The sequence below is a fragment of the Perca flavescens genome, chromosome 6 (assembly GCF_004354835.1).
Source record: "Perca flavescens isolate YP-PL-M2 chromosome 6, PFLA_1.0, whole genome shotgun sequence".
Lineage (NCBI taxonomy): Eukaryota > Metazoa > Chordata > Actinopteri > Perciformes > Percidae > Perca > Perca flavescens.
In genome coordinates this window covers 20,841,652-20,864,666 of record NC_041336.1, presented here as the reverse complement: position 1 = coordinate 20,864,666, position 23,015 = coordinate 20,841,652, and the positions used below count along the sequence as shown (strand labels likewise).

The 23,015-nt window shown below is 39.5% G+C and overlaps 3 protein-coding genes across 9 annotated transcripts in view; 2 read left to right on the top strand and 1 right to left on the bottom strand.

The window, feature by feature from the left end:
- Positions 1–2,318: 2,318 nt before the first annotated feature.
- Positions 2,319–18,326, top strand: tppp (tubulin polymerization promoting protein). Of its 2 annotated transcripts, none has more exons than XM_028580467.1 (6): positions 2,319–2,435; positions 3,733–4,013; positions 10,492–10,572; positions 11,114–11,449; positions 15,984–16,137; positions 16,224–18,326. In XM_028580467.1, the coding sequence occupies exons 1-6, from the start codon at positions 2,382–2,384 to the stop codon at positions 16,410–16,412; spliced, it is 1,095 nt and encodes a 364-aa protein (XP_028436268.1). In that variant the 5' UTR covers positions 2,319–2,381; the 3' UTR covers positions 16,413–18,326. The 2 variants fall into 2 exon arrangements, with proteins under 2 accessions (XP_028436268.1, XP_028436270.1); XM_028580469.1 differs by lacking the exon at positions 2,319–2,435 and adding an exon at positions 3,548–3,611.
- The window catches only part of cep72 (centrosomal protein 72), a 6,402-nt gene continuing 538 nt past the window's right edge, over positions 17,152–23,015 (bottom strand). For 5 of the 6 annotated variants that reach the window (XM_028580464.1, XM_028580461.1, XM_028580462.1 and 2 more), the window contains 13 exons: positions 22,643–22,770; positions 22,249–22,441; positions 22,058–22,166; positions 21,572–21,723; positions 21,416–21,474; positions 21,265–21,319; positions 20,371–20,571; positions 20,094–20,275; positions 19,906–19,999; positions 19,640–19,818; positions 19,417–19,543; positions 19,212–19,323; positions 17,152–19,080 (listed from right to left, as the gene is read on the bottom strand). In XM_028580464.1, the coding sequence (XP_028436265.1) occupies positions 19,020–19,080; positions 19,212–19,323; positions 19,417–19,543; positions 19,640–19,818; positions 19,906–19,999; positions 20,094–20,275; positions 20,371–20,571; positions 21,265–21,319; positions 21,416–21,474; positions 21,572–21,723; positions 22,058–22,166; positions 22,249–22,441; positions 22,643–22,770 (1,652 nt within the window). In that variant the 3' untranslated portion in view covers positions 17,152–19,019. The remainder of the gene's footprint in view (positions 19,081–19,211; positions 19,324–19,416; positions 19,544–19,639; positions 19,819–19,905; positions 20,000–20,093; positions 20,276–20,370; positions 20,572–21,264; positions 21,320–21,415; positions 21,475–21,571; positions 21,724–22,057; positions 22,167–22,248; positions 22,442–22,642; positions 22,771–23,015) is intronic. The other variant, XM_028580463.1, reaches the window with a different exon arrangement.
- Positions 22,941–23,015, top strand: part of si:ch211-257p13.3 (kinesin-like protein KIFC3) — a 13,476-nt gene continuing 13,401 nt past the window's right edge. The window contains exon 1 of the mRNA XM_028580459.1: positions 22,941–23,003. The gene's annotated coding sequence lies outside the window, so the exon portion shown is untranslated. The remainder of the gene's footprint in view (positions 23,004–23,015) is intronic.

Sequence of the window (23,015 nt, the reverse complement as noted above, 5' to 3'; positions counted from 1 at the left end):
ACACACCTTCTCATTCAATGCATTTCCTTTATTTTCATGACTATTTACATTGTAGATTCTCACTGAAGGCATCAAAACTATGAATGAACACATATGGAACTATATACTCAACAAAAAATAAAATAACTGAAATAACTGAAAACATGTCTTATATTTTAGATTCTTCAAAGTAGCCACCCTTTGCTTTTTTGATAGCGCTGCAAACCCTTGGTGTTCTCTCAATGAGCTTCATGAGGTAGTCACCTGAAATGGTTTTCACTTTACAGGTGTGCTTTGTCAGGGTTAATTAGTGGAATTTTTTCACTTATTAATAAAAACAGCAAAGGGTGACTAATTTGAAGAATCTAAAATATAAGACATGTTTTCAGTTATTTCACACTTTTTTGTTAAGTACATAATTCCATATGTGTTCATTCATAATTTCGATGCCTTCAGTGAGAATCTACAATGTAAATAGTCATGAAAATAAATTAAAAACGCATTGAATGAGAAGGTGTGTCCAAACTTTTGGCCTTTACAGTATATATATATATATATATATATATATATATCTGCTTTGCCCGCCCAGAGAATTTGGCCCACCCATGAGAGAGAGACATCATGGCTTTCAAACGAGCAAAGTGGCAGTTGGTCAAGGCCACACCCCCACCCTCCACCTTGCCCCCCCCACAGAAATGGCACATCCTAAGGAAAGCTCATTGTGGGATTGGCTCTAGTGGCTGTAATTCTGCACCAAGGCTGAATTTCATACAGTATTAGGGGACCAAGAGCACCATGTCATGGGACCTTTAAAGGCAAATTCTGCCACCAACAACCACTAGGTTACAACAGCATTGTGAGCACTTCTACTAGGCTAGCTATCAAACGCTGTATTATAACCTTCATGTCAGCTGTTAAAATACCAAAAACACCAACGCAAAATAAGTTAAAAAAAAGTGTTTTAAACCTAGTCATCCCTCAGAGTTCTTGTGACGTGAAACTCCATGCAAGTTATAGGCTAGGCCTAGACTTCATTTGGCTTGTGGAGGAATTCCTTGTCGCATGTATGCACAGACACATAAAACTGGCAGAACGTTGGATTAGCATAATACAATTTGATTTTACATTTAGGATTTTGAACGTGTGTTTGATTGTGTGTGTGTGGTTGTATGGATGTATGTGTTGATAGATGTGGCTGGCTCTGGCTCTGGCTCCTCACTGCATCTGAGAAGATGATAAGAGATTGTTGAAAACAATCATAGGGTTGGGTTTAGTTTACTAGTTTTAGTTTACTAATGCTAGACTAATTGCCAAAACCCTGTTTGGCTATAGCCTAATAAATGACCAGAGCAATCCACCAACAGCAGCTTATTAGAAGCAACAGCACAACAGAGAGCTCCGTGATAAACAATGGATCTTGGAGCTGATAACATTGGGCATAAAAAAGCAAAATAATTTATTATAAGTAGCCTTAGGTCTATACTTACCACTTCAACTGCCTATTCACATTTCAGTGCCTGCCCAAGGGCATCTTCCACATCAGCTGCTGTAGTATGTCTAAAAAGTTTTTGACATGCTCCTAAAACAAAAGATTTTAATAAAATTGTACAACTTTAATTTGTCCAACTATATTACTGTCAACAACATGTAGATGAAAACTAAACTTACTCAAGACTAAAATAAATTGTAGTAAGTGTCTATTACAATAATATAAATAAATTGTGGAAGGGCCGTTTCTCCCGCCTCCCCCTAAGGCTGTATTTGGCCCAAAGGCCAGATGTGCCCACTCGGCGGAGCATCTTTCTTGTGGCAGCCTCCAAATTTGTCCTGCCAAGGGATCTCAGATAGTTTCTGTAAGGAATTAAAACATGTAAAAACAGTAATGACTACACATTACATTGATTGGATATCTTGTGAAATCATGTGAGGGGGGCCTGAAAGATGGAGGAAATAGTCATAGCCTATAAGAGGAGCAAATAATGTATTGCCTATTTTTTCAATTCAAATATAGGCTAATATTAGTTGTATTTGTTGCTTTTTCCAAAGACGTCTTTGGTATACTTCATTTTGAGTCACTAGGATTAACTTTTAAATGAATTGTCATCATCGTGGAAATAATGATGTAGGCCTATATAGCCTACTGAGAGAGGAGAATAATGTGTATAGGCTACGCACGCATTAGGGAGGATTTGTTATTTTCTGTACGAAGAGCAAAATAAAGCTGTTTCCTAAACATCGCAGTAGATGGAGACATTGCAACATTTAGGAAAACTCATGGCAGTCCCCCTTTAACTAAAAGGTAAACAGAAACATCTACGCATGCGTTCCAGCACCTGTGCCCAGCCTGTACAGCTTTGGCCCAGTATGCTACCACTGTTTCCCACACGTGTCTGAGATAGAGAATGTGCCCAAATGGGTGCAATGTCGCGGTGAGAGAATTGATCGTTTCTTCTAAGGTAAGATATATGTAATACAATGTGATGGCGCACATTTGTTCCTTTGTTGGGTCGGTAATTAGGCTAATGCGTGGCATCGGTGTAGATGGAGGGGACCTGACACATAAAATAATGCAGTTTCTGTAATTCCATCTGATGTTAGTGTTTTGTATGACATTGTGCTAGGATTGACTAAATGTGCCTGTTGGAAGATAACGTGTTAGTGTTTTGGAAGAATTATTTGATTTTGAGACATGTTTGCATTATTTTAGTAGACATAGTGTATTGTGTTAGTGAATTGTTGTGTTTTGATAATTAGTGTTAGCGTTTAGTTTTCAATGTGTGATGTTGAGCATGAAATTAACTGTTTTGCCAATTGTGTGTTGTAGATGTGTTGGTGCCTTAAAAGTTTAGGAAAGTTATTAAAAGTATTAAAAAAATTGTCACAGCGATTGTAAAAAACTGTAATGTCATAATCCTTTTTTGTTTGCTATGTCTGAAAGGGAGAAAAAAAAAATACCTGCAAGCAACACCAAAAGCTTAAATCCTCAAACGCTGTAGTCGATGAGTTAACAAAATAAGACCATTAATCCATGTTGTATATACAATAAAACCATTTTTTGTAAATATTAATGCTTTGGCCCTTCAATTTATTATTTTCCATGACAGGGGAAATTACCAAGAAACTCCAAATGGTGTAAAGGCTGCTATTAACCACATAGTGGCGCAATTGATGCAGCTTGAGATACACTATTATGTCATTAAGTGATTTCACTCGTCCAGGCTGTTTTCATCATGATCTGAGCCCTTTCTTTTGCTCAAAGGCATGCATGTTTTTGCCAGCATGCTCTTTATGTACTCTAAGAGTGAATAAATTAGCCCACTATTAAATGATGAATGGATGTTATTGAGTAGGCTAATTATCCTAGAGCTTGGTATTATATCATTTGAACCACCAGGCTAGAGGTTACATAACGGCCATCTATGTTCAGTCATTAGGCTACAACTGGTTATGTAACATAGTCCACTGGACATCAGAGGAGGAAGGTTCAGAGGGCAGTCTTGGAAAAATTTGCATCCTTTTGCCTCTCACCGTGATAGTAGTAGAGACAATTCCCTCTTCCAACCAAAAGTCTAAGCAGGACATTAAGACATCAGGTGCACAAGAGCCAGGATCAGGATGCACGTAGTTTAAAAGTATTTATTTTATTTTGTTGCTACTGTGTGTGGCCATTGGGCCCTCATTTCCTCCCTAACTGTTTATTAATGAAGCTGTAATGACCCTTCTTATGAAGCCATCCTTTGTTTACATCTTCAGTCTCCGCCTCTCAAAGCACCAAAAAGATGCACCGTGCTCCAACCGCCTGTTTATCAGCGCTCCACTAAACACCGTGGCACCATCACCAAGGCACGAAGCAAACCGCTCGTCGCACACGGCAGCAGCCAATCAGCGGGCTGGTTTCTCTTCAGCATCTCGGAGGGACTGAGCACTCGGTCAAACTCAGCTCAGGCAGCAGGCAGGAAAGGGATTTCAAGACTCCGCGACGCGCAATTATGGTTTTCTGAACTTGACAAGGAGGTGGAGGATTGCATCACCAGGTGATTCAAACTGAATTTAGCATTATTTGTCGCCTGTTTTGGCTCACGCAGACCTGCATGATTTCACAATATGAAAAATTAAGAATTCGATGACTGTATGCCAGCCCACACAAATTCAGGTGATTCTCGAAGGTGCTTTTTGTTTTGTTGTAATGTCTCTGCATGCTTCCTGTAGCCTACACTGGATTTGCAACATATGATGCCTTTAAAACTCCAGCAGGATCCACACTTAAATTTCAATGGGCCTATAGGCTATGCCATGTTGTGCCGAAATACATTAAGGGCTGACAATAACAAACTGATCACGTGGACTCTGTGTGAATCTGGCATTTGCAAGTTTATGTAACATGTTTCGCTCAGACACACTGGTTTCAGCAGCAGCTGCAGCCATGTCCAGTAACATAAACCCAAGCGTTCTCCTCTGTTTATCTTTAAAACGCGGGCAATGAGAGCAAGAGAAAGGATTCTCCAAGCACCGTTATTGGTCATAAAGAATGATTGACAATGCATTTGGCCTGTGGCTGCAGCCTTCATGCCAAGCTGCTGGGTTACATATAGGTAGTTACATAATTATGTACGAAAAAAGATGTATGCCCTCTTTTATTAGCTTCCTGATTCTCTCTGAGTGGATCTTTCTTAGGGGTAATAAATGGAGTAGGAGGCCATTCAAAGATGGAAGATGTTTATTTCTTCTTAGCAGGGGCTTTTCTAGGATTGGAGGACTTTGGGAGTTTAGCCCAGACCTCTGTAGGAGTGCCCAGGGGGATTGGTCCCTGGAATTTGTTTTTTTCTTCTTTCATAAACAAGCTCTATTTTGATGCTTTTTAATGCACTCTGGCACCTTATTTACATTCAAAGTACATGCCTTGCATTTAAAAATGTACGTGTTAAAACTTTTAGTAATTGTTAGCAATTAGTATTGAGTAGAAACACTTAAAACATGTATGGATTAGAGTTGGAAACAATGTATAGGCCTATGTTAACAATGGTGGAATGCAGTACATACGTTACTTAAAAAATGTAAATAAAAATATTTCCATGTTATGTTACTTTATACTTCTACTCCACTACATCTAAGGGGGAAATATTGTACTTGTTAATCCACTACATTTATTTGACAGCTTTAGTTACTTTGCAGATCAGGTTATGTATACAACATATAAATCAACTACTACATGATGTACTGTATTGTAGGTAAAACTACTCAGCCATATATGAAGTAGTTAAAATGAGTTCCCCCTTTACCAGCTGCAATGTTAAAGTGATTAACATAAATCCATCTTGTCATTGGAGCCACACCATGACGTTATGATGTGAGGTTTGTGAAGTTAAATTAAACGCCATCTACTATTATGATTAAGAGAAATGCACTTCATATTATAAATCAACAGGCAATTTCTAACTTTTTACCCTTCCTTCCCTTAAAGTCTAGTTCCACATTTTACCTGGACCTGTACGCTTTGTTATTTTCCTCTACTTTTCCTGCTATACTGTAACTTGTTTCACTCAGCACTGACCGTCAGACACACACACACACACACACACACACACACACACACACACACACACACACACACACACACACACACACACACACACACACACATACACAGTTAGTTAGTAGGAGACCTGCATTTATTTTGACAGGCTTTTATGTTACTAAGGCTATCGCACATTCACCAGGACAATTCATAAAACATTCGGGGCTGTAGCTTCGGACGCGCAGGCCTAACGACGCCACTGCTTCTAAATGAAAATATGGTTTTGTAGCTGCGTTCTGGCCATAGGTTGAATTAGGTATACATGAGAAGAAGACACAGTCACTGACTTTGTCCCAGATTTCACTGTTGTAGGTTTCATTGCATTGGTCCAAGAGCCTTTGGGTTCTGTCACAAACAATTAACCTCAGAGTGTAAATTACCCTATTTTGTTTGTGATGACTCAAATTCAGGTCAGGTTTACAAAATAAAAGGATTGCTTTTGGGCAAACTGAAGTGTTTGTAGTCCGACAGCATTTTCTTTACAGTACACAAAGCCAAGGACACATTTTTTCTTCCACATTGACCTTAACAATATAGGGAATAGTCATTATGTGTTTCGCTGTGGTTCATCTTTCGTGTGTGTGGCTGCTGGCAGAAGAAATAGTTGTAACAGAGCCACTAGATGGCATTTCCATACCATTGCAAATACTTTACAAGTTATCTTAATTAATTAAGACATTATACAACACATCTGGCTTCTAGAAATTTTAAACTGACTCAGAACTAAATTGCTGTTGGCTCAACAGGCCTCTCTCCATCTGAGCCATGTCAGCGACACTTATGCTCACAAATGTGGGGTTGCATAAGGACCCCCTTGCTGTCTTTACACTGCTTTATACCTCTATTTGGCTTGCTGCTGCTGCCAACAATAACTACTGTAGCTTGTTTCAAACATCTTGTTTTTCAACCACACAATGCTTGCCAAGATCTTTGACTCACAGAGCAGTTAAAGGGTTTAGGGAGGCGAGGACTGACAGAGACAGCGTGGTGGTGACCTCAGACCCGGGCTGCAGCATGCTGATGTCATACCCTCTCTCCGTATCTTTGGGGGGAGAGTGAGGGTGAGGGACTGTTGCCAAACTAGGAAATGGTTAAGAAGTTTTATTTAATGGTGTCAGATGGTGCAGTCTTGACACAATGTTGAGACAATGTTAAAGGATAGGGCTTCCATTTTATTTGTTAATCTCATCAAATTCCATGAAAAGACCAAAACCAACTATGTTTGTCCATTTCTCCCAGTTTGTTAACTTCCCTTCCCACGCTGTCTGTGGCACTCAGCCATAAACCCATCAGTTTACTGAAGATGTCATTTTTTTTAAAGGGGTAACAACGACATTGCTTCATTTTTCAAAAAGGTTCTAACTAATTTCCTAAAACAGCCAGGCACTGTAGTTTTTAATAAATGTAATTCAAACATGAGTAAATAGGGCATTTGTTGGGGACTATTTTCAGCGGAGTAATACACACTTGCACTAGTCTCTAGGTGCACTAGACCGGAAGAAGTTTGCTAAAGAAGTTTGTGGTGTCTTGTAATCCCATGTGGGATGGGCCAAATGTTTGGCATGACACAGAAATACAATTAAACTAACTTACTAACTTACTAACTATATTATTAGTTATATTTTTATTATTTAATAAATAATTTCAAATTTGTTCATTTTTTATTAGATAGTTGACAGTGGACATGCAGAGAAGGGGACATGTAACCCAGTGCAACAGTGTGTGGTTCATTAGGGCTAACTAACAATTTCTTTTCTATCTTCAGATTTTTGATCAATAAATCAATAATTTGGACTATAAAACATCCGAAAAACAGTTTAACATGTCTTTCCCTATTTCCTCGAGACCAATGTGAGGTCATCAAATGTCTTGTTTTGTTTGACCAACAAAATCTCAAAACATCATTCATTCATCAAATTTGAGGAGCTTGAACCATCAAATGCTTGCCATTTTTGCTTGAAAGATGACAGATGATGAGACAAAAGTTGCCAATTCATTTTCTGTCAATCGAATACTCTATTAATTGACTAATCATTGCAGCTCTATGGCTCACTGATGTGTTTAATAGTTTAAGGCCAATAATGGGGATATGGCACAGAGGATAGTCACTAGTATACGTAGTAGAAAGCTGGCAGACATGGTGTACTATTATGGAGCTCAGTCTTGAGCACACTGTGGGGCTTCAGTGGTCTCTGTTTTACCTTTGGATTGACTGACACCGTCACATTACTGAGCAGCTGCCTGGAAAGGACACTGATAGATAGAAAGCAGATGGGATCTCTGCATGCCCACTGACCACGATGGAGGACTAGGCCTCTGTTAAACACTCTCTCTCTCACACACACACACACACACACACACACACACACACACACACACACACACACACACACACACACACACACTCATAGTCACTCTGACAACAGTTTTGTGAGTTAAACACCATTTGCGAAACTAACATTTTGGTATTTCAGCCTGCATATTGTCTACTGGCTGATCGCCTCCCTTGAGAATGAATAGAATGTTCCAGCCATGGCTGCGTATTGTTGCTATGAATAGATGCAGTTCAAAATGGGTCAATTTATGGTTAAAGCACTCATCTGTGCAATGTATTGCCAGAAGGCGAGTGTATGTAAGCACGCTGTCATCCAGTCACAGATTTGTCTCTGGAGATCTGCCCTTAACCAAATGGCTTCTCGTTTTGGCAAAGTGGGGCAGAAAAAAAGGCACAGGAAAAAACTGTTCTACGATGATGGTGAGCAGTTACGTATCAGAGTCGGAATTTGGCCAAAACCACCAATTGGTAAAGTACAGCTTCACAGCACCAAATGGTCTCTATACATTGTCTATACAGTTTTTAATAATACAATTAAAAAGGCTCTTTCAGAGAACTACATTTCCTTTCATCTCAGTATGTGTTCTACTTCAGGCCACTGAACTGTGTTAATGACCTCTCTCTTATGTATTTAAACATGAAGTGGTTTGAGGAGGCCTGTTGTACTGAAGACTTGGACACTTGAAACCACTGACAATGAATTGGATGAGGAGAGTAAAAAGATTCCTTTGTTTCACATTGATTTAGCTGCTGTCATTAAAGCACAAAGGAAAACACACTGCAAGTAGCTACTCTATTTGAAAGGATGTGGATCCCCACTGAAAGTAAAGTTAATAATGATGGAACCTCAGTGTGGGCATTACAGGAACATACAAAGCAGATATTACTCTGTTTTGTGTTTCCATGTGATGTAAGTTATTATGTAGGTAGGTAATTGTAATACAATGTTTTTTTTTATAATAATATAATATAATTCTTTTGATTATAAATTAGTAAACCGCTCCACATAAACATAACTGTACTTGATTAAAACAAATGTGTGATCTAAATAGAGTGTGATGTAATTAGAGCTTAAACACTTGATGAATTGATTAGTGTATGGACAGAAAATTAATTATATGCATTAAATACATTTTAAATAACTTTTGAGCTTGGCTTAACATGTTTTTTTCTTTATTTTTATTTTTTCTAAGTATAGTTTGGAGTATGCTACTATGGATTAGTGCAGCAAATGGATTTTGATTTTCCAAAACTCCTTGTGTGATATGTAAATACGTTTTTACATTTGTACTTTATCTGTGGTATGTAGGCCTATACTTGAGAAATAAAACATTGAGGCTTTGGATTGTCTTGGCCTGACGCCTCGATGACATAGGACTACAAAACCCCATGCCATCAATAGTGGTACTCTGCGATGTCACCATGCGTATATGTGTGAAGAAATGGGCCTGGGTCAGACAGAGAAGCCAAATTGGACAATGGGTTCCCAGTGTCTGTTGCTCTGAATGCCATTATTCATAGACATTAATAATCTCTTCTTTTCCCCCTAAGAATGGACATTCTGATTATAATGGCTTTATGCAGTTTCAATCTTGGAACTTTTGTACCCATTTAAGTGTCGACTGTACTTAGCAAGGTCACATTTGTAATTGTTGGTCACGGGGTCGTGGAAACAAAACCCTTCGCTTTACACGGTGCCACTGGGGGTGAGTGAAAGCACTTTATTGGTGACTTGGTGGACTTGCTTGAAACTTTGCTAGCTGGAGCAGACAGTTTGGTCCACGGGACACAGCATCTCTCTCTGGTTTGCATCTTGTTTAAAGTGTAATTACTGGTTTTAGAGACTTTGTTGGGGTGTACTTTGCCATGGCAACACACTTACTTTAAGGATGCTGAGCTAAGTATGGGAACAGCTGAAAGGTGAGCAGACCACCATCACTTGCTACAAATATAGATCAGGGTTACATTTTCTAAATGTAAGAATAAGCTTTTTTGTACGGCAGTAATGTGACCTTAATGAATAATGACTAATAGAAGCATTTCAGACGTGGTTCAAGTGTGAGGCTGAGTTAAGAAGGTTAAATGCTTCTTTTCTGTGCATAGAAATGCAGGTCAGGATGATGTCAGACTGAATGAAATCATCTGAAGCAAGAGAGGGAATCAAAGTTGTTGCTCAGTATGCAAATCCAATAACTAACACACACATGTTATCTGGAAGTCATTTGGTATTAATTATGAAGAGGATTTTGTTCTTGTTCCTTTTTAAGCTGTAGTTATTATTCCCTCCACTCTGAAGGTTTACTTTGAATGTAGCTTTGTGTGTGTGTGTGTGTGTGTGTGTGTGTGTGTGTGTGTGTGTGTGTGTGTGTGTGTGTGTGTGTGTGTGTCAGACTGGATTAGACATTATGTCATAAATAATTGTGTTATTATTGGAGCATGATTAAAGAGTGACAAGGACAAGAGTGGAATATGGTACTTTTTATTGAGCTGTGTTAATTGTTTCAATTTGTATTCTTTTTTTACTATCCCTTCCACTTTCTGGCACTCACATATGTACAGACACATCTCACAGTATTCACCTCCATTCTCATCTTTTCCGCAGCACAAAGAGAAAACAAAAGTCAGCTAATCCAAGCACTGCACAGAAGGAACCAAATTCCTGCACAAGCATGGCAAACCAGAAGTAAGTTTTTAGAAGTCATGTTATGAACCTTCACCTCACATTTTGTGTCTCTTGGTTCTCGACTTGTGCGCCTTTTGAATTCCACAGAGATCTATTTATATTCTTCACCTCTGCGCCAGAACACGCAAGACATCTGCCCATTCAAAGACAGTGTGAGCACATAAACACACCTCTGGAGAGTCTAATCGTGCCTGTAACACCGAAGTATCTCACAAAAAGACAAATTAGCAAGCTGTGTCTTGACCTGCCCTGTTTGTCCGTTGCAAAGTCTTGCAGAACAGGCTTAGATTAATTGTATCTCTGCCAAAAAAAAAAAAAAAAAGCCTTGGTGTACAGGCTGTGATGAAATTTCCTTTTCTCTTGTATGTGTTGATTTTGATCAATTCCACAAGCTTTTCCTGTTAAATCATGTTGTTACTCGATATACAGCCAACAGTTTATTCAGTTGTTTGGTTCAAAAGAGTGGCTTCAGTGCAATCTATGATGTACACCTCTTACATCACATGGACGATCAAATGAAGTTGTATTTTTCCCACTTCAGAGACAACATAGACGACTTTAAAGTCCAGACAGCCAAGCATCCTAACATGGGCTCGGCCCCTTTACGGCCGCACGGTGAACAGTCTAAAGACCGGTTGTCCAAGAGGCTTTCAACTGAGTCTAATGGGACCAGTGAAGGAGGTGTGGGCTCGTCCACACCAGTGGAGGTGACTGCTTTGGAGGAGTCTTTTCGCCGCTTCGCTATCCACGGTGACACTCGCGCTACCGGCAAGGAAATGCACGGAAAGAACTGGTCCAAGCTCTGCAAGGACTGTGGCGTGATTGACGGCAAGAACATCACCCTCACTGACGTGGACATCGTCTTCAGCAAAGTCAAGTAAGAAAGGCAATTTAAGCCTATTTGAGCTGCTTTTCATTGTCTAAAGGTCTGTTAATTTTCCAACATCTGAGCCAGAGTATTGTAACAGGCATGCCATTACAGGGTTCTTTTACAACATAGTGTAACTGTTGCAGCTGCAGAGATGACTACAGGCTTAGTCACCCAGATCAGCATGCCCAAAAGGCCACTAAAGTGGTTTGAACATGGTAGCATTGTGATTGTTAAGAACACAGAAGTAGAGAGGAAAACTGCACTGTAGGAACGTTTTTATTCTATTTCATAAGTGCTCAGAATTAAATCACTGGCATGGTCTTTAGCACGAGTAAAACAGGCACCAACCGTATTTATAACACCTAATTAAGGTGTCAACTGTTTCATTAGCAGTGCACTAACGAAACATTAAAGGGATATGCCACCGTTTGTTGAAATAGGGCTTATCACGGTCTCCCCTAGCTGTAGATAGGTGGGCCAACGCATTTTTTGTGTATGCATTGTTTTAGTCCGGTGCAACACCGGCTGCGCCGCCGCTAGTTAGCTTAGCGTAGTGAATGGAATCCTATGTTGCCGGTTAGCATGTTGTGAGTAAAAAAAAATGCATTGGCCCACCTATCTACAGCCAGGGTAGACCGTGATAAGCCCTATTTCAACAAACGGTGGCGTATTCCTTTAAGCAAACAAAATTAGCATAGCATTAATGAGACAACTCTATGGTAAATATTTTTGTAGTTATTAAATTCCGTTTTTTCAGGCAGTGTTTTGTAAGATGCCTTTCTTTCTTAAATTAAATTGGCTCTTCTGAAGCTGTCCATCAGAAGCAGCAGGCAGAGCAAGAGGCCAGGATGGCTCATCCTGTATCTCCTTGGGCCAGATTGATTCATCCTTTACTGCCTGATTTAAGTGAAGTCAAATCTAATAATAAGCTGTGACCTGAATATTATTTAGCCAAAGAATAAAGGCATTTATCTGTATAGCTGTGCTTAGGTATAACTAGGGTTTTGAGTGTATTTGGGCTGATAACACATTGACAGATCAGTGCAGATATTTTCCGCACCACATTAAGTGTTGGTATTGTTATAGTATTAGCCACATACAGTAAGGTGACACAGAAGAAAGCTGGTGTAGAAAAGGACAGGGCTTTTACAATGTGGGTTTGTATGTTTTTTGTGCATGATTATTTCATTCATACACAAAGCAGCTTACCTGGTTGAATGTTATGAATGAAGATTACATTATTATGCTAGACAGCACCAGAATAGAAGAGTATGGCTTGCAGCCTCTCATAATGAAGTCTTGCTTCAGGAGTGAGAATCTCACATTGATTCAGTGTATTTTCCATCTTGTGCTGTGTGTAACCATCTCAGTTCAATCTCAGTCACTTTGTGTACACACGTATATACAGGGGATTCCAAAATGGTTTTAGTGGGATTTTTCAGTTTGAAACAAAAGAGTGTTAAAAAAAAACAGCTCCAGGACTACTGAAGTCCTAAAAACTTACTGACTACTACTATTACACACATACAGTACAGTGGAAACTAAAATGGCTATATTTTTTAATTTCTATTTTTTGCATATCATGTAGAAAGATATTTCAAGGTATTTGAAATAAAGAATTCTATATATTTGACTATATTTAAAGTAGATCAGATCAGATAGTCCATAGCATTTCTTGTTTCAACATCTTGTAACCCCCACAGTAATTACCCATGCTCCAAAATATTTTAAATAATATTTGATATGGGTGTAAAGAAAAAAATTGATACACTTGAGTATCGCAATATTTTATTTTGCAATATTGTATTGATTTTCAAAAACACTAGTTTTTTTTCTTTTGGTTTACGTTCAAAAATATTCATGTAAGACTGTAGTTCACGTTTATGTTGTGTTTAAACCCCCTACTGCTAGATGACTATGCTGAGGTGCACCACTAGTGTCCTTGCCTAACAGTGCCTGACTTTTTGCTAGAAGCTAACAATGTAGCTATGGCTGAACTTTGGCCTACTTTAGCATATACAAATTTGCTCACTAAGAACCTGTGTACCACAATCCCAAACTGGCAGTTTGATTTTTTTGTGTACTGAATTGTTTACCTAAAGTAAACCTATTTGACTTTTATGCACATCATGTCTTTTTTAAAATATTAGTTTACGCACAGTATCGAAATATACTGCAATATATTGAATCGTGACCCATGTATCGTAATACTATCGTATTGCCAGATTCTTGCCAATACACAACCCTAACATTTGACTGCAGGATATAACAATACAGAATACAATATGCAGACTAAAATCATAAAAATTTGTACTTGTAGTTTTCACTTGGCATTATTTTTGCACTTAATGTACATTCTCACTTCTTACAATAAACTTGACAAATGTTCTTACATTTGTAAAGCAAAAGAAGTATCTTTGTTTTTCAGGACTGTGAGTCACCTATATCAACACCTTCACAGTTGGCATGGCAATGGGTGGACATGTTTACTGCTGTGAACATTTTCTTGGCAAGATTAGAGCCACTTTATAAAGCGAACTGTGGGATTTAAAGTTGTATACATCCTGCTCCATTGGTGAGCAATATTTAGAAATGTGCAAACAATATGGTGCAACCACTTTAAAGACTTGCATGTCATACATGCTCTTTGTAGTGAATCTGGGCAGTGTTGTATAAATTAGGTCCTTGAATATGAGCTTGCAGGCTCTGTCGTCTGAGCCTCACAGGTTCTAATCAGGGTCCCAGATAGTCCAGCATGCATTCTGAACCACAGCTGTGTTCAAAATGCACAGGATAGTAAAGTAAAATCCAAACAAAGCGTGTGGTGTGTGAACCCTTCAGAGCCAGCCACAGGATTAAAAGCGGTGCAGACTGGGGGAAGGGCTCATTTTCATGTAGTTTCTGACTTCAGGCATGACTGAGCCAGGCAGGGCTGCCAGGCCAGAGATGCAGATCTCTACTTTCCCTTTAATCAGTGTCAAAGCTCTTTGCTTGCACACGAAAAATTAAACATCTTAATGAGCACTGGCTAATCGCAGTATGGCTGAACAAATCCATATTTATTGTGGGTATGGAGGTTTGCTGTGCTGTCTGCCTGCTTGGAGCCAAAACACCACAAGCATAAACTATGGATGAGGTAAAAATCTGGTGTGGACTAATTAATTACGAGCATGGTTTTACGGTGGCTTCATTTTCTAGGCTTTTGGTTATACTTCCTCATCACTGAACATGATCGTAGGCGGTGCAGGAGCATTTTAGCCTGAAACAGATTTAGCCAACTACTGTGTCAGATCCATATGGATCACATACTGCAGATGGTTGAACTATGTATATAAACAGCAGGTCATCTACCGCAGTATCCCGAAATAAAATAAAGCTCCACTTGCCCTCTAACCTTTCTCCTTTTTAACCTTCTCAGATTGTGATCTGCTATTTATTTACACAGCTTAAAGGTGCAGTAGGTAAGCCTTATAAAACTAACTTTCTGTCATATTTGCTAAAACTGACCCTATGTTTGAGTAGAACTACATGAAGCAGGTAATTAAAAAAAAAAATCTGGCTCCTCTGGCACCACCTACAGCCTGTAGTGCGATTTGCAAAAATCCACAGCTCCCTGTTCAGATGCACCAATTAGGGCCAGGGGGAGGGGGGGGTCTAACTGCGTGTCAATTAAACACACATTCATTCTCCCTTGTGGGGGGAGGGGCTTTGGGGACTTGAATAGCTCAGTGTGGGGAGATCTGCAGAGGACACATAGTTATCTTCCTCAGATAAAAACAGCAGCTGGAAGTCCAGTTTCCCTTCTGACAGCATGTTACAGGCGCTGAGGAGTGGATATTCAACACTTATGGATTGCCCAAACAAAACCACTCACTGGATGAGTCAAATTAATAATAAACCCTAACACCCCTGTTTACTTTAGCTTGTTGCTATGACAGCAGGTTGCCCCGGAAGACTGTGGGCTTTATAGGCTGTTGTTTAGGTGATTTGTCACCACGGCAATGGCTGTTTGTGTTTGTGTTACTAGGCACTTTTTACATGGAAGTGAAACACACAAATGACCAGTTAAACAACTGGAGTACTCTTGAAAGGAGAATGATTGATGATGATGACCTGTGGTATGGTTATCTTAAAAATAAGAATACAGGGCAGATCTAAATGTCCCTAGCTGCAATGAATCAGGCCTTCTGACTACTGGAACTGAACTATACAGCTGCACACAGTATGATACATGATACGAAGAGACAGTCACATATACAGCTTACAGAGGTGTGTGTGTGTGTGTGTGTGTGTGTGTGTGTGTGTGTGTGGTTGCTCAGACAACTGGGAGACAAGATCCAAACAGGGAACATTTTCTTATTGTTTATCTCAGCAGGATACCATCTCCATGATGTGTCTAACATCTGCCATGTTGAAGCTATCACAAATGGCTCTGTGTACACTACTCTCTGCTCTCATTTTAAGCTTTCAAACTTTAACAAAAGCTGTAGGTTTTATGTGCTATACTGTGACATAAGCTTCCTTTTGTCCTACATTTCAGGAAGAAATCCTGTCGCGCCATCACATACGACGAGTTCAAGGTTGCACTTGGAGAGCTGGCCAGGAAGAAATATAAAGAAAGGACTGGAGAGGAGGCTGAGGCCGAGGTCTTCAAACTGATTGAGGGGAAGACACCTGTCATCGCAGGAGTCACGGTAAGAATCAAAGGGTGAAAATTGACTGACTTTTCATACCAGCAATCACAGAATAAACTCAAAATGTTTTCTAAACTTCCTGGCAGAGAGCCGTGGCTTCCCCAACAGTGAGCCGTCTTACGGACCCCACCAAGTTTACAGGGTCACACAAGGAGCGTTTTGATGACACTGGTCGCGGGAAGGGTAAGGCAGGACGAGTGGATATGGTTGACACTTCTGGATACGTCTCGGGATACAAACATCGAGGGACATATGAAAAGAAAGTGAATAAATAAACCTTACCGTGGGCAAACTCATGTGAGGGCGAGGATAAGGAAATAGACATTTGATCAACTACTATGATACTTTTCTATTAAGAGTACTCAAAGAAAGCACAAACAAAATAGCATTTCATATATTTTTCCCACCCATCAATTTTGTGTGTGTGTGTGTGTGTGTGAGAGAGAGAGGTTTTTGAGTTCCTCTCTTTTAGAAGTGTGAGAACTGGAAAACTGTTTACATCTATTTTTACAAAGTCATCACCAGCTGGTACATTCCTGTCTGATAGCAAGTTACTGCCAAACACTGAAGAGAACAAACGAGAGAAAACTGCTATGCTATGAATACTGAAGCTTTGTTGTAATGATAGGGCCTTATATTTATTGAGCACAATGAACAACATGCCAAGAAAAACAGGCGTGGGACAACAGTTTGATGAATTAACAACATTGCACTTTTTAATGGAAACTTTTTGAATCCCATATATATATATATATATATATATATAGTGTATATTTGATTTGCAGTTTCAACGAGAATTAGCAAATTTTTTGACACGTTCTTCTTTTGAAATCTTAAATTGTTCCATTCTTCAGTGTTGTCTGTCTGCCATCCACACTTGTCAACTGTTAAGTCTTAAAAAATGTGCTGTTAATTTTTTTGTAAGCTCACACTGTCATTTTAAGAATTTGCCTTCAGCTCAAACCAAGAAAATATATTAAGGGTTTTGTCAACTTGTATTAATGTTTTTGTTGCAAAATGCAGCGTAGTTAACGTTAGATTTTTTTTACCTCTGTGATATCTTCTTACTTCTGTGAATAGGTAAAACAAAAATTCCTACCACGTAAACCTTTTAAATATGCCTGCTTATAACAAAAAAAATACAATAGGAGTCTTGGAGAATCTATTTACTCCTACAATGTTGTCATTCAGACCACAAACCATTTTGCTAACATGCATTTTGAATTTTAAGTTGTTGAAATTCAGCTGAAGGAAGCTCTAACCACAGTAGATGAGCTCAGTTGTACAAGATTGTATTAATTATTACATTTTACTATTTCCTCATGATTTCTATACAGTAGTTCTAATATATTTGTGGTGAGATTGTGTATATTCTAAAACGTTATAGCCCCATGGCTTAATTTATGACACTGGCTTCATATGTTGTTTTTATGTATTGCTGTACTTTGTGCATGTTTATGTATATTGCATTTGATTCAGAAGCATATAGATGACAGTAGGAGTTTGTCATATCTTATCTGAGCTGCTGTGAGGACAGACTACTGGACAGACTTAAATATTTTCTTGCAAAAAAAAAAAAAAAAAAAAAATAGTGATGGAATTGCAGGATCATGATGAAATCTTGTATTGCTTGAAATCAATATGTATCAACTTTTACATACAAAGTCAGCTATGCTCCAATGCTATTATTATAGTTGTCTGTTGGTAAAGATTTAGAGTACCTTTTATGTGTGCTATTGTCATCCAAGGCACAAATTCAACTGAAAACAGGAAAAACAGAAGCAGGGTTTTACCGTTGTATCCTTACAAATTAGATAAAAGGGAAAATTGCAAAGAAGTAATATTTTGTAGAATATTTTTCCAACATAGTGACAGTGTCACACACTACCTGTAGCCTCAGCTGATGAAGAATCATGCATCAAGTGCAAAACTTGCAGCTATCAGTGTGTTAGTTTTCATTTGCTGCTGTAGCTTGATCTGTTCTCTGTGCTTAATGCCAAATACTGTGCACCTTTAATGTGGAGGAACATATTGTCTTATTTGTTTTTTTTCAAATAACTTTTAATGTACTATTGTGCCCTGGTGCATGCAGTGTGTTTGTGTTCTTTAGACCTCTTAATGTGTGTTCATGATTTGTAGTGCATTACTGAAAAATAAAAACAAAGTATAGGGTGTCAGTCAAAACACAATGTTTTAAGTTATTATGACTGTGAAACTCCCCACCACAGCCCTGTAACATTCACATAAAAACAGCTACAGTCAGTTTATGTAGTAGCATCTACATCTTTGCCAGGTCTTGCATTAGTGTTTGTGAGAGGAAAGTGCATGTGCGTGTTTGTGTAGCTCTCCAGCCCGAAGGCAGAGGTATAAATAAAGTCACAGTGCAGCTGGAATCTAGATGCATTCATTCCACTGCAGCGTATAAAGCAGATGGAGACATAAGTGACCTAAAAAAAAAAAAAAAAAAAAAGAGGGAAAGCAGCTAAGAGAGACACAATCTTGCCACTGTTCCAGGAAATACATTATGACCTTCGCACTAACATCCCCACCCCCCTTTAATATCATTTAACATAACAGCCCTGTCACACACTTATACACAAGCGTCCTTGAATTAATTGCTTTTCCCCATTATGGTTTACATCAAGCAAACGGAGCCTATACAGATTGTTTTAAAAGAAATAATAAACTTTTTTTTTTCCCTTCCAAAGGGCTAGGAACTTAAAACGTACAGAAAATAAATGTACACTGCAGTGACAAAGTAAAAATGATTAAAAACAGTCTGTAGCTGCTGGGCCTCTTGCAGCAAATGCAACGCCAATATGACGATCGGCATAGTCTTGCTTGGATAGTTTTATCCCAGTGTGCATCATTCAAATTACTTTTTAAAGTTCCCCACTTCCCTTCAGCTCAGCTAGCAAACACTCGTTGGTAGCCACCAGGGACCTGCAGTATAGACAGACACAAATCACCAAGTACTAACAAAGTAGGGCTGGATTAAGGTGTGAAAACATTGTTGTGGGTTTGTGGGTACAGCAAAACAGTGTGTCAACACTAAGATGGCAGAATCTTCTTACCTGTGGCTTTCTTGCAGCATATTTGACAAATCCTTGACTTTCTCAGCCTCCAGCACTTTCTCCCTCAACCCCTCGATCTCTTTCCTCAGCTCTTCCACTTCTGTCTGAGCCTCTGAGGATGTGTAGGCACAGATAGTGAAAGTTTGTAAGAAAAAAACGGCAAAATGATCTTGTATGTGTCTCCCACTGGCATTCACACACCCACCTTTAATCTGAGTAATAGGTGAACTTTTCATCATAGTCTTTAGATACTGTCGTTCTAACTTGATGAGTTGTTTTTGTAGAGCAACATTTTCCTCCAAGACAATCCTCAGCTGTTCATTTAGTTTGCCCTGTGTTAGAGTAAAGACAATAAATACAGTGTGCTCATCAAAACCATTAACGCCTCATAAAGCCCAACAATGTTTTCTAGTGCTGAATCCACTCACAACTGCACTGCGAGCTTCCTCCAGCTGAGCGGAGAGGTTACGGACTTCAGTTTTGTGCTCTTCCTCCTGTGCAGCTGCTTGAAAGCTCAGTGCATCAGCTTCCCGTCTTAAGGTCCTGACCTCAGCCTCCCTACTGGAAACATCGTTTTCCATCATACAAAGGATCTGGACTGCCTGAGCTAGAACCAAAAATAGAAACGATGAGAAGACGTTAATTATCTTCAGGCTCCTGTAATCAGATCCCACATTCCCCAAACCAAACTCACACAGGAAGTTGTTGTTATGATGCAGTGATCTCTCTCCCATCCAGTGTTTGTCCACGAGGTTGAGGAGCATCTCCAGGGGTTTCCTATAACTACCCTGGGAGGTGAGATAGGAGATAAGTTGACATGAGAAAAGAAACAACCTCAAATATGAAATGCTTTAGTATGTGAAAAAGTAATTCACTTCTCACCCTTTTTTTCTTTTCCCCCTGCTGCGGCAGGCTGGAGCCCCCTTCTGTCTTGTTGAAGCTAGAGTAGGTTAGTCTCGGAGGATGTAAGAGGGGGTTGAAGGGGTCAGACAAATTCAAACCAGGACGACGTGGACTGGGAGGCCGGATATTAACTAATGAGGAACTATGACGAAGACTTTGATCTGGAAAAATGTTGAAAACACACCTTCAACAACATGCCAACAAAGTGTATGTGTATTAACGTCTTACAAAGGACTAGTACAGACATTGTTCTTACCAGGATTAGGGGTATAATGTCCCTTGGCTGCATGTCTGATTTGTTTGGGGAAGTCCTTTTGCTTTTGTATTCCAGGCACAGGTCTGAATTTCTCTACATAGGGGCCAAAGGACACCTTTGGTCTTTCAGTCACTTTTGATGAGGTAGAGCTTCTTTTATGAGACGGTTCTTTCATGTGTGGCACTTTGGACATTGTGTTATCTGGTCAAATAACAAATGACATAATAAAACACTGATATTTATTTACCTTCCATGTTCATGATTAAAAATAAATAAGAACTGGATTCTGTCTCCACCTGGTGGAAACAGCAGGACAATGGTCAGGCTGCAACTGTGATTTAGTTCCCTTTATTTAAAAGGTCCCATGACATGGTGCTCTTTGGATGCTTTTATATTAGGCCTTAGTGGTCCCCTAATACTGTATCTGAAGTCTCTTTCCCGAAATTCAGCCTTGGTGCAGAATTACAGCCACTAGAGCCAGTCCCACAATGAGCTTTCCTTAGTATGTGCCATTTATGTGTCTGTAGCTATTGAGGAGGAGAGAGGGGGGCAAGGTGGAGGGTGGGGGTGTGGCCTTGACCAACAGCCACTTTGCTTGTTTGAAAGCCATGATGTCTCTCTCTCTCATGGGTGGGCTAAATTCTCTGGGCGGACAAAGCAGAGAAAGGGGAGGTAACCTTGCTCCTTATGACCTCATAAGGAGTAGATTCCAGATCGGCCCATCTGGGCTTTCATTTTTTCAAAGGCAGAGCAGGATACCCAGGGCTCAGTTTACACCTATTGCCATTTATAGCCACTGTGGGACCATAGGCAGGCTGGGGGAATGCATATTAATGTTAAAAAATCTCATAAAGTGAAATTTTCATGCCATGGGACCTTTAACTATTTCCTTACCTATTAACGTACCATATTTTGTAGGGGGGTACCTCAGGATGGATTTAGCCGTCTCCTAAAATAAATAAATCAAGAGCACATGCAAAATATATATGATAATGTCAATGCACCACTGATAATATTGTTTGACCTACATCGAAATAAAAATCACCTGTTTTGGCGTAGAACTTCTCTGTTCTGTAAAATCTTTCCATTCGTCCTCTTTGGGTTCTGAGACAGAAGACAGTTTGAAATTGATAGAAGTTGAAAAAACAAAACATGGTTTAGTTTTGTTAAGATAATTAGCGTTTGGACTTTGACATCTTACCTTCTGCCTCCTTGTGAACTGAGTGGGACTGAGTTTCACTTTGGCCTCCATGATTCGTCGCAACAAAATTCAACACGATATCCTCAGTGTCAGTCAGGAGAGAGAGCCTCTTGGTAAAGTTCTCAACTAAAGCCAGTCTCTGATCACTGCTTCTGAGAACCACAAGCAAGACAGTAAAGATACAACTCAAGCAAATAGCAAAAAGGAATTTATTTTGATAATGGTAGCTTTTAATGGGTGTTTCTGTCACCCGGGGTTTCAACACTTTTGTCCTTTAAAAATCTACACTTATCCGTATGTGGCTGCTTTCTTTACACCTGAGTCACTCCCTTTTTTGGGCAGACTTCATACAAAGCTTTTTTTGTCCTTCTTCATACTATTCAAGAGGTTTTCCATGTTCTCAAGATCATTGGTAGACCTATCAAGTCAAAGTTGAGCTGAAACACCTAAACTCAAGCATCTGACAATCTGTGACAATCATTGTACCTTTGGTCAGCAATTTGATTCAGAGATGAGCTCTTCTGCTGAGGTAGAAGGTCAGAGGAGAACTGCATTATGGCAGCTTTGCGCTCAGTGTCTCTGACTGAACAGCCATCTAGAAAGCAAGGGAGGACACTCAATTATACTGAAAACTAACCTGCGATTAGCACAATCTGGGCGGCATGGCTATATCTTACCTAGTTTGCGTAGGTTGGGCATGGCATGCACCAGACAAAGCCGGTATTGTGGGTAACTTTTGGTCAGAGGGTTGAGCCTGAGGTCCAGCTCTCTCAAAACTGGCAGCTCGTACAACACTTTCACCTCTTCAAGGGAAGGTATGCAGTTATAGTACAGGATGAGCCTTTCCAGCACTTTCAAATGTTGAACCCCCTAGGGAGAAAACATTAGTTTTAAACGGGGTCTGGCAACAGATAATATTAGTTCATAATAACGTATAACAAAAAGGAAGTTAACTGGACGTTAAATGGTTGACCTCATACACTTTTAACATAGTTCTACAATTGTGGAATTTTATTTAACATTTACAAACACGTTTACTGCTTTAAAACATGATCCAGAATTTAAACCTACCTCAACAAAGACGAGCGCATTGCAGGAGAGGTCCAAAGACTTCAGACGGACAAAGTTATTCAGTGCGTTTCCCAAATGTCTGATCTTCTCTTCATATGTCCCCGGGAGGCTCAGTGAGCGGACATCACCTGTTTAAAAAGTATAAAATATATATGTATAAATGAAGAGTGCACTGCATTATTCGCTTCTGGTGCTTTGGTTTGCAGCAGGTGACAGTTATTGCTGGTAGCTATGCTAGCTGTTAGCATAGCCCCCGATGCTAAGGCTTGGTAAAAGTAACTAGCTACAGTTGTTTTACATAACAAAAGCTAAACGCTGCTGTTTGACCCGTAACGTTAGCAGGTATTTACTCCTATACAACGTAAGTATTAAC